The sequence below is a fragment of the Acytostelium subglobosum genome (assembly GCF_000787575.1).
Source record: "Acytostelium subglobosum LB1 DNA, scaffold: scaffold1, whole genome shotgun sequence".
Classification (NCBI taxonomy): Eukaryota; Evosea; class Eumycetozoa; order Acytosteliales; family Acytosteliaceae; genus Acytostelium; species Acytostelium subglobosum.
The window spans coordinates 552,016-565,497 of NW_012236531.1; the positions used below are offsets into that span (position 1 = coordinate 552,016).

At 43.3% G+C, this 13,482-nt stretch overlaps 4 protein-coding genes across 4 annotated transcripts; 2 read left to right on the forward strand and 2 right to left on the reverse strand.

Annotated features, from left to right (window-relative positions):
* Window positions 1-55: 55 nt before the first annotated feature.
* Window positions 56-343, reverse strand: SAMD00019534_002290 (hypothetical protein; the record flags this gene model as incomplete). The annotated part of the gene is made up of 1 exon (XM_012903662.1): window positions 56-343. The coding sequence occupies one exon, from the start codon at window positions 341-343 to the stop codon at window positions 56-58; it is 288 nt and encodes a 95-aa protein (XP_012759116.1).
* A 19-nt stretch (window positions 344-362) lies between these two features.
* On the reverse strand, window positions 363-4,579 carry SAMD00019534_002300 (hypothetical protein; the record flags this gene model as incomplete). The annotated part of the gene is made up of 7 exons (XM_012903663.1): window positions 363-2,994; window positions 3,063-3,316; window positions 3,379-3,551; window positions 3,624-3,765; window positions 3,857-4,030; window positions 4,112-4,435; window positions 4,526-4,579. 7 exons carry the CDS (start codon window positions 4,577-4,579, stop codon window positions 363-365), a joined length of 3,753 nt encoding a protein of 1,250 aa, XP_012759117.1.
* A 1,174-nt stretch (window positions 4,580-5,753) lies between these two features.
* On the forward strand, window positions 5,754-6,443 carry SAMD00019534_002310 (hypothetical protein; the record flags this gene model as incomplete). Its single annotated transcript, XM_012903664.1, has 2 exons — window positions 5,754-5,850; window positions 5,935-6,443. 2 exons carry the CDS (start codon window positions 5,754-5,756, stop codon window positions 6,441-6,443), a joined length of 606 nt encoding a protein of 201 aa, XP_012759118.1.
* Window positions 6,444-6,781: 338 nt separating this feature from the next.
* Window positions 6,782-8,699, forward strand: SAMD00019534_002320 (hypothetical protein; the record flags this gene model as incomplete). Its single annotated transcript, XM_012903665.1, has 6 exons — window positions 6,782-7,169; window positions 7,246-7,678; window positions 7,744-8,012; window positions 8,078-8,186; window positions 8,260-8,393; window positions 8,455-8,699. The coding sequence occupies 6 exons, from the start codon at window positions 6,782-6,784 to the stop codon at window positions 8,697-8,699; spliced, it is 1,578 nt and encodes a 525-aa protein (XP_012759119.1).
* Window positions 8,700-13,482: the final 4,783 nt, after the last annotated feature.

Consider the following 13,482-nt stretch of genomic DNA (forward strand, 5'->3'; position numbering starts at 1 on the left):
TCACGCAATAAACATACACAAAGGTGTCCACACATATTGATCCAAGTTTATTCGATTAGATGAGTGACTCCTTGATTGGCATCATGTTATGGGATGATGATGATGAGGCTGTTGAGTCACTGGGTGCCGTGGAGAGTGATGGTAGGTTTGGCGAAGAGTTGGTTGGGGAGTCCATGAGTTGGAGCACTTCAGATGGTTTGCCAACCTGTTTGATACGTCCATCACTCATCAACACAATCATATCATAGTCGACAATGGTATTGAGTCTATGTGCAATGGTGATCACCGTTGAGTTATGGAACTGCTCTCTGATGGTCTTTTGAATGACCTCATCTGTCTCCATGTCCACGGCAGCCGTCGCCTCATCCAGCGCAATGATCTTGGACTTCCTGAGCAATGCCCTGGCCAGCCAGACACAACAACTGACGTTGTCCAACCGAGAAGTTGCCGCCGTCCTCTGTGACCAGTGCGTCAAGGCTCTTGATTTTATCCTTCATGTGAACTCGCTCCAGGATGTCCCAGATCTCAGAGTCTGTCGAGCTGTCGAATGGATCAAGGTTGTAGCGTAGTGTGCCTGCGAACAACACTGGGTCCTGTGGGATGATGGACATTTGAGTTCGCAAGTCTTGTAGGCCGATCTTGGAAGTGTCGTAGCCATCGATCTCGATGTATCCCTCGCTGGACTCGACCAGCCTGAACAGACCGAGAAGTAGTGAGCTCTTTCCTGCTCCAGTTCTACCGCATATGCCAACCTTTGAGCCTGGCTCGATCGACAGATTGATGTTGGACAGTGAGGGTGGCAGCTCGGGACGGTACCTCATGGAGTAGTTCTTGAATGTTATCCTGCCTGCGTTGGGCCATGATGGGGGCACCTGGTTGTCCTTGACAAAGGCAGGGGCCTCCTTTGTCAGATCGCAATAGTGTTGAAGACGCTCAACACTGTTCATCTCAGTCTCGACGAGTGTGAACTGGACAAACATCCAGTTGAGCTCGCCAGTCATGGTAACGGCGTAGGACAGAGCAAGGCCGATAAGTGCGGGCGAGAGATGGCCACGGAGGAATGTGGCTGAGAGGGCGGTGCATGCGACGAACGCCGAGCACAGGATTCCAAGTCGGAGGAATGCCCATTGGCTGACCCACTCCTCTGAGATGGTCATACGTGTGTTCTCATCGACCTTGTCCATCATGAGTTTGAGGAATCTGTCTGAGGATGAGTAGGCGCGGATGATCTGCTGACCTGACAATGTCTCGGTAAAGTGCGAGATGACCGGGGAGAGAGTGACCGATGTGAGACGCTGTAGCTCTCGCGCGTTGTTGATGAACCAGTTCTTGAGCACCCACATGCAGATGGCAATGGGTATCAACAGGACGAGGACAATTGGCGATGCGATGGCGATCATTATGATGATGGCCATCACTCTCATGAATGAGTCGTTGGAGCTGCGCATAGAGTTGGGCAGCGCGTCATCCAGCTTGCTGACATCCTTGCTGAATCGATTGATTATACGTCCTGAGGGGTTCTGGTCAAAGAACTGGATGGGTGAGTTGAGCACGTGGTCCAGCGCCTGCTTGTGGTAGCCTTGGCTGGCGGACAGACCACCAAACATGCTGAGCAGCGAGATGAGGAAGACGCACAACGACATACCAATGGATGACAGGAAGTAGATGCCGAGGTAGTAGAGCAGCGAGGGATGGTCCTTCTTATCCCACTCCTGTGACCAATGCGTGAGCCACCAGTTGCCAAACACAGATAGGCCAGGTGCCACCATCGACAGGATGAACGTCATGGATACAAAGCCGACACCAATCTTTCCGAGGTAGGTCAGGTACTCCTTGTAGGTGACCTTACCAGTGTTCCTCTCCTCTTCGATGATGAGGTCATCATCGTCGTCCTCGTCCTCTTCTTCCTCTTCCTCTTCGTCTTTCTTCTCCTTCTCCTTGCGCGCCTCGTCCTCCTTCTTGGCCTCGGCGTTCTTGAACTGGTAGATCTCCCAGCTCTCCTTAGACAGCTGGTCGTACTTGCCAATGTTCTCAACGCGGCCATCGCTCATCGTGATGATCTGGCTCGAGAACTCGAGTGGGAACAGCTGGTGTGTGACCAAGATCACGGTCTTCTTGGGCACCAGGGGGAGAATGGCCTGCTGGAACACAGACTGCGCGACGTGGATGTCGAGAGAGGCAAGTGGGTCATCGAGAATGAGTATCTCAGCGTCGTTGTAGACAGCACGGGCGATGGACAGACGCATCTTCTGGCCACCGGACAGGTTGATACCCTTCTCGCCAATCTGGCTCAGGTCGCCTTTGGCAAGAAGCTCGATGTCCGGCTGCAATGAGCAGACATTTAGTGTGTGTTGGTACTTCTCCTCGTCGTAATCGCTTCCAAACAGCACGTTGTCGCGTAGAGTTCCGTTCATTATCCATGGGAGCTGGCTAACGTATGCCACTGTTCCAATACGTGACAAACCGCCCTTGACAACGGTCATGTCTCCGAGCATTGCGGACAACAAGCTGCTCTTGCCACTACCCACTGGACCGACGACGACTGTGAGCGATCCTTGTGGCACGCTCAAAGTGATGTCTGTGAGACAGGACTCCTCCACCTTGAATGGATCGTCCAAGCCATCACGATTGTTGATGCTGACGTCGTCATTGATGAGTAGGTTTTGCTTGGACTCATCCTTGTCCTTGCCCTTGCCCTTGGCTTTGGAAGATTGTTTCTTCTTTGACTTGGAGGCCGAGTCATCTTTGTCTTTGTCGTCGCCACTCTCATCGTCCTCCTCATCAACAGCATCGACCTCCTTCCAGATGAAGGATGCGTCTGTGATGGACAATGCCAGGTTCTTGGTCTCAAAGTCCGGGTCAACAGTTCCAAATGATGTTGTACCCGACAATGATTCGAATGGCTTCTCCAACTCCTTGTTCCTGAGGAATGTCTCTATTCTCCTAACAGACACCATTGATACTGATGTAGTAGCAATGACATGTGGTAACAGACTATATGATGGAGTGGAGGTTAGGCAAAGTCATAGAGTGGTTGGTTGATCATTCATAACATGACATACCTTAGAGGGAATTGGATGATGAAGAATAGTGATAGGGAGGCAATGATGATGCTCATGTCCAATTGATTGCCAAAGAGTGCGTAGACACAGTAGGTGGTAACTGTTACAAAGTCTGGAAGTAGGAACCACAACAGATATAGGAATGAGTTGAAGATGAACATCTTCCTATACTGCTTGACCTCCTCACTACGCAACATCATGATCCTGTCGTACATCAACTTCATCCATCCGTAGAACTTGAGTACTCTTATGCTCTACATGTTGTTGGTTAGTCAATGATGATGGAGGATGGAGTGAGGGAGTGGGTAGTTCTTACATTGATGGCCTCGGCGACCTGGCTTGTCCTGACATCCTTTCTCTTCATCACTTCAGTGGCAAGGTCAGACTGTTTGATGGCAGAGTAGATATTCAGGGGGACGAACAGCAACAGTGTACTGAAGCCTATCAGTGCACTGTAGCCAAGTAGTCTATAGAGTAGATATACGGATGCTAAGCCATTGATTGTTGTATGTTAGTTGATGTGAAGTGGAGTGAGGTGGAGTGAGATGGAAATGGACATACCGAGCATTTGGAATGGGATGGTCATTGCAAAGTGGACGAACTCGATCATGGCGGCAACGGCGTCCACATCCACTGTGATAAGGTTAACAAGGTTTCCTTTTCCTTTGTTATCCTTCTCTCTAGTGGCATTGGATATAGATAACTAATATTGATCATGTCATTGATCATGTGATTGATTGGAAGGAGAAGTTAGAGGATGATTGATTGATTGAATGAATGGACATTATACTTACAGACTTCTTATAAATGGCTGATGTCAGGGCTGACCTAACGTTGAAGGCTACACGATATACTCTATACTCCCACAGGCCCAACAAGAATGTGTTGAGCAAGTAGGCCAATAGAAGGAAGGCTGTGTATACCAGACCATGCCAGTATGGTTCGTCCTTGTCCTCCACAAAGTTGGTCTTTTGGAATAGTTCCAGGCCAGGTCAAATGGTTAGCAATCCATATTTGATTGATTGATTGAATAAAGAAATGAGACATACCAACTTATAGATCATCAGTGGATAGACGTATTCGCTGGCGTCGGCACCAAGCTTGAGAAGAAAGGCTGTATGGAACTTCCAGCCGTACTCAGAGTTGAGTGCTCCGAGTAGTGAGCGACCCTTGTACTTGTCTTGGGTGGTCGATGTATGTGGATTCCAGTAATGCTGGAATGACTCGTAGAGTGTTGAAGCCTTATCACATTGACATATAGGATAGACATCCTCACTCATCAAAGGCTTCTTTACACCAATCTTCATCAGCTTCGACATGAAGTGGAATGTTATAATCGAGAAGATGTTGGCATTCTCCTCTGGATTGGTCTTCTACATTGTCAAAGATATTTGGAATACAAGTATGTTAGACAAGGTCTAGGTTCATAGATTGAATGATTGATTGATTGATTGGACACATACATAATCATCTTTGGACGTGCCCAAAGCATTGAGCGATACGTAGGAAGACGACATGTTTGATTGAATGGATGGATGGATGGGGAAAGTTAAGGTTGTTGACGGACCGAGGCTTTCTTAGTTCTTCGGTCGGCGTCTAAGATGTTGTTGTTGTTGTTGTTGCTTATGCCCAAGATGGATGGACAAAGTGTTTAAATATGTGTATCAATTCGTTGAAGACTTGTCGGATGTTTCCCGGTTTCAAGGTCGAGTACCAATGTTAAGTACTGAGTGGTACCAATGGTGCGGAGTCTCCTTCTTTGTTGATGTTGTTTAAGTTGTTGTAGACGTTTCCGAGAAATTGATAAGATTGAATCTTTAGGAGATATGATGGTTGCGCGTGTGATTAAGATCTTATAACTCACTCAGTCTTGCATTGATAAGAATGAATGACCTATTCAACTACTACTTGTACTTGTGTTTTAAACTTAGGAAGAAGAGGAGGATGATATGATCATCTGATGGATGATGTATGATTGGCGAAATGAATGAATTAATAAATGAACTGACTGAACTAAATGTTCATTCCTTCATTTCTCTCTGTTGTCTGGCTCTCTCTCTCAGGTGTGTTTGTTTCGTCTGTTCGGGGTTACGGATTCACCCCCACATCTCACTAATTCGTGGTGTTATTGGTGTGTGACAAGTGAAGTGCGTGTGTTTGGAGCGAGCCGGTCCAAGCGAGGCATAGTCGACTCTGAATAATGAGATTGTTTGGTTGGTTGTTGGACCACCCACCTTTTAGAAGGTGATGCTAGCTGGCTGGCATCATCACATAAGAATTGAATCATTATCCCTTATTACCTTGTATTAATAACTCGTCATCAATATATAGAATACGACACTTTGGTTTTCTAAAACACCAATGATGTTATCAAGATGATACATTGGTTGATTTAATATGAAAGCTATCATCAATGTAATAATAAGTTAATGTTATTACATTTGTAGTTTGACCTATGATTGTAAAACAGATATTTAGTCTTCCATTGACCTCGCCCACAACGACCATATTTTACTAAAATGTGTTCGAACAAGATGAGATCGACGACGGAACATTCCGAAAGAATGTTCATTTCAATTCTGAAACTATAAACTATATTTATATTATACTTATAATATTACTTATACCATTACTTAAATAACTTTGATTGATTGATCAGAAGTCATTGTTTGAAGAAGAATAGAGATATAAATGGATTCATTATCAGTCTTGAACAACGTTGTTTACACAAAGAAGAATCTTAAGCTTTATGCTAGACGTGCTGAAGTCAGAGATGTTGATCGTTTGAGTAAGTACTTACTTTGATTGAGTGATTGATTGATTGAGCGTACGAGTGAATGAATGAATGACTAACATGTAACAAACAACACAGCACAAATAATCAATTGGGCTTATAGAGGCAAGGATGGCGCAAACCCATGGACAACAGAGTCTCACTTGGTGGAAGGCAGAAGGATAACTGAACCATTGTTGGAGAAGGAATTGTCATCTGATCAGAATGTAAAGTGCATATTCTTGGTGGAGACCATGCCAGAGGAGGAGGGCCAGCAGAGGGAGATTGTTGGAACGATCAAGATCGAGAGAGACAATGCAACAGAGACATCGGCAATGATTGGAATGTTTGGTGTCGACCCATCGATGCAGAGCAATGGCGTGGGTGGCGTGCTGTTCAAGTTGGCCGAGGAGTATGTCAAGACGATGTGGCATGCAGATCGCGCTGTCCTGCACGTCATCTCAACACGTGATGAACTGCTGGCGTGGTACAATGCCATGGGCTACAAAGCAACCGGTCTGCTCATTCCATTCAACAACACTGTCAAGAATGATCGACCCAAACTTGATAACCTCTGCTTCAGCGAGTTGGTCAAGCCACTACTGTAACATCGATGATGGTTGGCTCGCTCATTCATTCACACAAGCTCATTATTCACATGACTTGATATCATCTTCATTCATTCATTCATCGGAATGATTTGGAATAAATCAGATTGATCTGGTACCATATAATATTGAGATTGATTTGGAATGATTCCAGTGTGTGTCAAACATTAATTAATACCAAGTAAGGGAAAACGAATCTGATTGTTTCCACGAAGTTGGCGCCATTTTAATTGATGACCATGTTTACAAAACACATCTAACAATGAATGAAACTGATCAAGTTCACTCCCTCAATCAATCATACATACATACATAGATCAACTACTCAATCAATCAATATGTTGGATGACTCTTCAGTAGATGTCACTCCGATAAAGAGAAGACCATTATCATTATCGGATATAGGCAATGATGAAGATGATGACATATGCCCAACACAAGCACCAGCCCTAGATACCTCTATCTCTGATGACAACAATAACAATAATAACGACAACAATAACAATACATCATCATCGTCACAGGGTGCTACTGATACTTCACAGATATGGGGAGAGTTGCTATCACTTGGTGACAAGGTATCCACTGTCAAACTATCCGAAGAGTCCTTGGTCGTCGGCCGTCTAAAGACATGCAACGTGACCATACCAGAGATGGTAGTGAGTGCCAAGCACTGTCGTCTATTCAAAAGGAATGACTCCATCTTCATTCAAGACCTGAGTACAAGTATGCATACTCGATCAATCAACATCTGGAATCGTTCCAATCACTCATACTCACTCACTAAATCAATCAATCATAGATGGTACATTCGTCAATGGAAGACCTGTTGGACGTGGCAACCTGCAAGTTGTGAAGAATGGAGATACAATCAGTTTTGCCAGCGCATCGACGGACAATCAATTGGCATACATGCTCAGGGATATGAAGTTGGATCAGAAACTACCTCAGCAGGTGTGGCAGACACTCGCCAGGAAGAAGATATTGACCGACTATGATATCATTGGTGAGCTGGGTCGTGGAACATTCAGCGTGGTCTATCTAGGCGTGAACAAGAACAACGCCACAAAGGTGGCAATCAAGGACATTGACTTGGCCAAATACCAAGGCAACCCAAGATACATGAACCAACTCAATCGCGAGATTGACATCCTACGCTCAATCAGACATCCCAACATTGTACATATCCATGAAATATTCCAGAGTGATCAACATGTCTTTATCGTCATGGAGTTGTAAGTTTACATCATGGTCCAAGGTCCATCCAATCACTCACATTGCCATCCATCCCATCACACAGGGCCACTGGAGGCGAGTTATATGAGAAGCTGGAGAATGACGGATCATTGAGCGAGAGTGATGCCAGACTGATATTCATTCAATTGCTCAAGGCTGTGGAGTATCTGCACTCACTTGGAATTGCACATCGTGACCTCAAGCCTGAGAACATCCTGTTTGACTATGACCAGGCCAATCCACTACATGTCAAGGTTACCGACTTTGGATTGGCACGTGTAATTGGTCAAGGAGAGTTGGCCAAGACACTATGTGGCTCGCCACTCTATATTGGTATGATTCGCCTCATTCAATCATTCATCCGATCACTAACACTCAATCCAATCAATCCAATATAGCGCCAGAAGTTATTGTATCAAAGACCAAGAGTTACGCAGTGGCAGACTTTAACAAAGGTTATGGATTCTCATGTGATGCATGGTCACTTGGTGCACTGTTATATGTTATGTGAGTGTGTCCATGGCCTCGATCACTACCATTCATTCATCACTGACACCATCACATCCCAACACATGTATAGATTGAGTGGCGATCCACCTTTCGACGATGACTCTGATCAGATGACATCCACACCAACAATATTTACACAGATAATGTCAGGAGACATATCGTATCCAGAACATATTTGGAATGAATCATTGATATCAAAAAATGGTAAGTGGAAGAAGTATGGAGTGTGAATGATGGATGACCATACTAACAACATTATTGGCAGCTCAACACTTGGTAAAACGATTATTGACAGTTGATCCAAATGAGCGTATTACAATCAAGGAGGCATTGAATCATCCTTGGATCACTACAGACCCATCATCATCGTCATCAACCACCATAACTACCAACTCTACTATTATTGACAGGAAGAGATTGAAGATGTCTGGAGGTTTAGAAAATGATGATGAAGACTACGATGGAGCGGATGATCCAACAATCAAGAAGATGAGGACCATTATGGAATAAATCGCCATAACTCATGAGTTACTTCGCGTGCATGTGCGTGTGCGTGCCAACCTCAACCATGTATGTATTTATATGTGATCTTATCTTACCATCATCATCAACATCAACATCATTGTACATCTCCGTACATCTCGGACATGTTGTTGTTATCTCTTTTGGTGCAAGGTATTAATTACTGTCATTCCTGACTACTTATTTACTTACTTCATTGTTGGGGCGGGAAGATTGGGACTCATGAGCTACATCCATTCAATCATTCAATCATTCAATGACTTCATCATCAAACCCAACATACCTCCCCATTTTCCCCAACAAACCAAACCTGCCTACACCACACTCAAGTCTGAGGACTTGATCAAAATGATCACCCCATGCATCTCGTGTTGGGGTGGAGGTCGGATGGTCAGCCAGTCCAATAACGCTTCAGTGAACTGATCAGTGAAATGTGTGATCCAGATTTTGCATCTCAGCCATTTTTGGTGATGGATCAGGTGCGGTCTGTCCAAACTTATTCTACTCGAGCTCACTACCTCCACACTTCAGGGGGTCATATCATGGCTGACACAAGGACACTGGATGCAGAGGCTCTTTCATTGTGCCGTGTCGCCCCCTAATCATATTCAATTATCAAAGACACCCAACAACAATCAACTAACAAATTAGAACTTGTCTACTTAAAGAGGAAGGAGCCGACCTTATGTTTGAGGCCAGTGTGTGAGAGTGACTCTGTGTTGCTGATAGGTTGGTAGTGGGGACAATGGGGGGCGTATGGCTGTCCACAGAAGATCAGGTGATTGTTGTCCTTCCTGATAATCACCGCCTCATCCTGAGAAGAAGGAGGTGGGGGAGGCAGTAGATATTGCAACTTCATTTTGTTGTTGTTGTTGTTGGTGATTGTTACCTCATTCATATTGTTGGAGCCAGCTATCTAATTCAGATCAGGCCCACTATCCACATTCATTCACCAATAACAATAATATAACATAGTGTACTATTACTATTACTACTTCTTATTTCATATTAGGTAGATAGATTACTTGATACGATACAGGAACACATCAACAACAACAAATAATTGCAAAGAAGACGAAGAGGACGATGCTTAATTGATTCGATCTTCCGTTAATTGCACGCCCACCAACATTAATCAATCAATATCAGCAGCAGTACTATCCACGTTCATTCATTCAATCATTCAATCAAACGCATTGTAGGTATAAACACACAATCAATCAATCAAATAATCACAGTCACTTCAATCATCATCATCCACACCCAACCAATCAAACACATATAAATGATACAACAAGTTGGTAAGATACTTCGGCATTGAGTATTGGACCAAAGTATCTGAAAACAATAATGACGGCAGAGACGGAAGTAGTAAAGTCAGCAGCAAACTTTGCAATCTTCCACAACCACACACACACACTCATATGTCTGATCGTGTAGACGGATGTTGTTGGTAGGCCAGTCATAGAAGAAGCGCCGGCGCCACAATCAGGTAGTCTTCTTGGCGGACCGAGAACAGTCATTAGTCATTACTCGATGGTCATACTCCACCCAATGGTTGGTGAATAGCCTCATCATCGATCCATCCAACCATCCATCATCCAATCAGGACGCCATCCATCCAAAACACACACAGACACAAAACAGAACGTACGAAAGTGGTCCACTCTCCCTCGTGCGAGCCACCCCACCCATCATCCAATCAGCCCGGACCTATCAATCACCAAAACATCTCCCATTTTTTTAATTTTTAAAGTTGTTGTGTTTTCATTAATGATGAATCAGACTGCAAAGCAACCAGGACATCGCCCGACCGTCGGTAGCCTTCCAAATCCATACCAAGCTATTACTTTCTTCCGTAACTTGCTTGCTTGTTTCTTGCTCACTTCTGCTTGCCTTTGTTTGTTGATGCATACTTGTTTGTTAATTCATTCATTCATACATTAGGTTGGCGGGAGATATCTCCCATCAATCACATCACCAGCACACATTTTTAACTTATTTCCCATCATGATGTGAGAGAATCCAATGGACGATTTGTTTTGTTTCTGTCTTTCTTTCTTAGTTTGTATGTATGATGTTGTTGATGGGGCAAGAATCAGGAGACGATTTTATTTTGTTGGAATCTTGGTGGATCATCAGACAACGGTCGTCGTCAGTCTGACTGACTGCTTGACCTTACCTCGTGTTAGAATTCCACCACCACTTTCGTTCGACCATTCCAACAGTCGCGCGCGTATCGAACATATTCATTTCATTCATTCATTCATTCAACAACATCTGAAAGACCCCTGATCAGAGATACATAATACATATATATATTATTACTCATTCATTCAATCAATCGATCATTCAATCTTTTGAACAAGATAAGGTTGTGACTTACTGATTGACTGACTTATAAACCAAACATCAAGTTACAGCATAGGAGCAACAGAGAATATATCGCGATAACATATAATATTATACAAGGTATGAATAAGAATACAGGATACAGCCAATACAACATTATCAATATCAATATCAACATCAATCACACCAACACCAAACACCAAACATCAAACACCAATACCTTTTATTTATTTATAATAATAATAATATTAGGTGGCAATCAGTGATTGGATCTGATTGTATTTTGGTTGTAAGTTGTCCATGCCCTTGGATCGATTATGATTACACATATACATTATATATACAAATATGGATTGGATTAAATCCAGAGCAGAGTGTGTATTTGTTATATATATGTGTGTGTGTATGTTCATATTATAACAACACAAACACAAGCACATATACACATATACGCCGTACACACGTACGCACACCAAGCGATACAACTTGGAATGCATTGGGTTCCACTTGAGCAAGCGGTCAACTCTATATATTGTGTTGTATAATTATTATTGTTGTTGTACTACAGAGGTGCTCACTCAACCAAACATTCATTCATTCATTCCGTTCATTCATTCATTCTTTCAATCAAACATTCATTCCATTATCCATATCAATTCAGCCAGTCAGCCAGCCAGTCAGCCAGTCAGTCATTCAGTCAGTCAGTTCGGTCACTCTCCAGTTTCATAATCCAAAGGTACCAACCAACACCACTATCATCATCAGTCCAACTCCAATCAAACTCCAGCCTAGCTAGCCAGCTATCTTTTCCCAGTCATCAAGTCAGTCAGTCAGCCACAGTATTTCAGTCAACAACAAAGCAAAGTCAAGCCAACAAGCCCCCACTCAGTCAATCGCACAAGTGTGGAAGTGGGTTGTTGGTGTGATATTACCTCCGTTAAATCTCAACATCCACCCTATTCACTTCAACAACAACAACAACAACAACAACAATATATTGTAGCAACAATCAGTTTAGGCCTGTATTGTGTCATTCAACAGCCAGTAACAAACAACAACATCATCAATATCATCATCACCTCTATCCACCCCTGCATTTATGAGAGGAAACATTCCAGAGGGCCTGTTGCTTGTGTGTACCAGCAAGCACAAGCAATCAATACTCACACCTCACACATAATATTGCCAATATCCTCATCACATCAACAATCAAGTGTATCCTTTGCCAAATGTGTGTGTGTGTTAGTATAAGTGATTGATTGTTTGATTGAGTGATTGTGTGTTCACGCAATCGCACATCCATAACCGGAGACATAACAACATATAACACATATCACAAACAAACCAATCAGAATCTACTCACTCTCTCATGCTTATTCACAACTCTACTCTTGAATTACCCTCGCTTCCAACTTGTGCATCATTTCCCACCCCCAACACAAGCACACACAATAATCACAATCACAATCACATCACAATCACAATCACAGCAACCACGGATGAAGCGACCATCCACGCACACTCTCTACCACTTCTACATGTTTCAATCCACGGTTCCACATACATACTTTTCCATCTCCACTCAACAACAATATTGATTGAGAAGAGAATGAATGAATGTGAGGATTGATTGAGAGAATGAGAGGCCGTTCTCAATGTTGCCGATCTTTATGTAGACTTGGCAACAGCATAATTTAAGATGATGTGTATGGCCACCATCAGCCCACACCCTCCCTCAATCAACCAATCTGATTGTAGAGTATTTGTTGTTGTGGACTGGTCTGACTGACTGACTGATTGACTGCAGCCATCATCATCATCAACAACAACAACCATCCATCATCAACCAACACCAATACCAACAACAACAACTACTATATGCTTGCTTGAATTATGCCAGCACAAGTGTATGACAGTGGTAGCCATCTAATTTGTATATTTGTTGACTGCACACATAGTATGAATGAATGAATGAATGAATGAACCACACGAAGTAGCATCAAGCGTATCCAACAACAACAACAACATCAACAACCTAATAATAATGTTACACATCATTTGTTTTGTTTTGTTTTGTTTAGTTTAGTTTGATTGTATTGGCATTGGCATATTGGTAATTGTTTAGTCCATCATCATCAACCAGTCAAACAACCATCCATCCATCCATCCATCCATTCATCATCACTCTCCACTTCCACCTCACACACACATATAACACTTCATCCACATCCACTTCCTTCCACTTCCACTTCCACATCCTACCGTCCAGAATTTTCATAGTTGTTCAGACTGGCTGACTAGGTTGTTTGGTAGGTTGTGATTGGATAATTTAGAGAGAGATAGATAGTGAGCATCACAACAAATATTCCGTAGATCATATTACTGCTCATCACCCTCTCACACACACTCACTCATCACT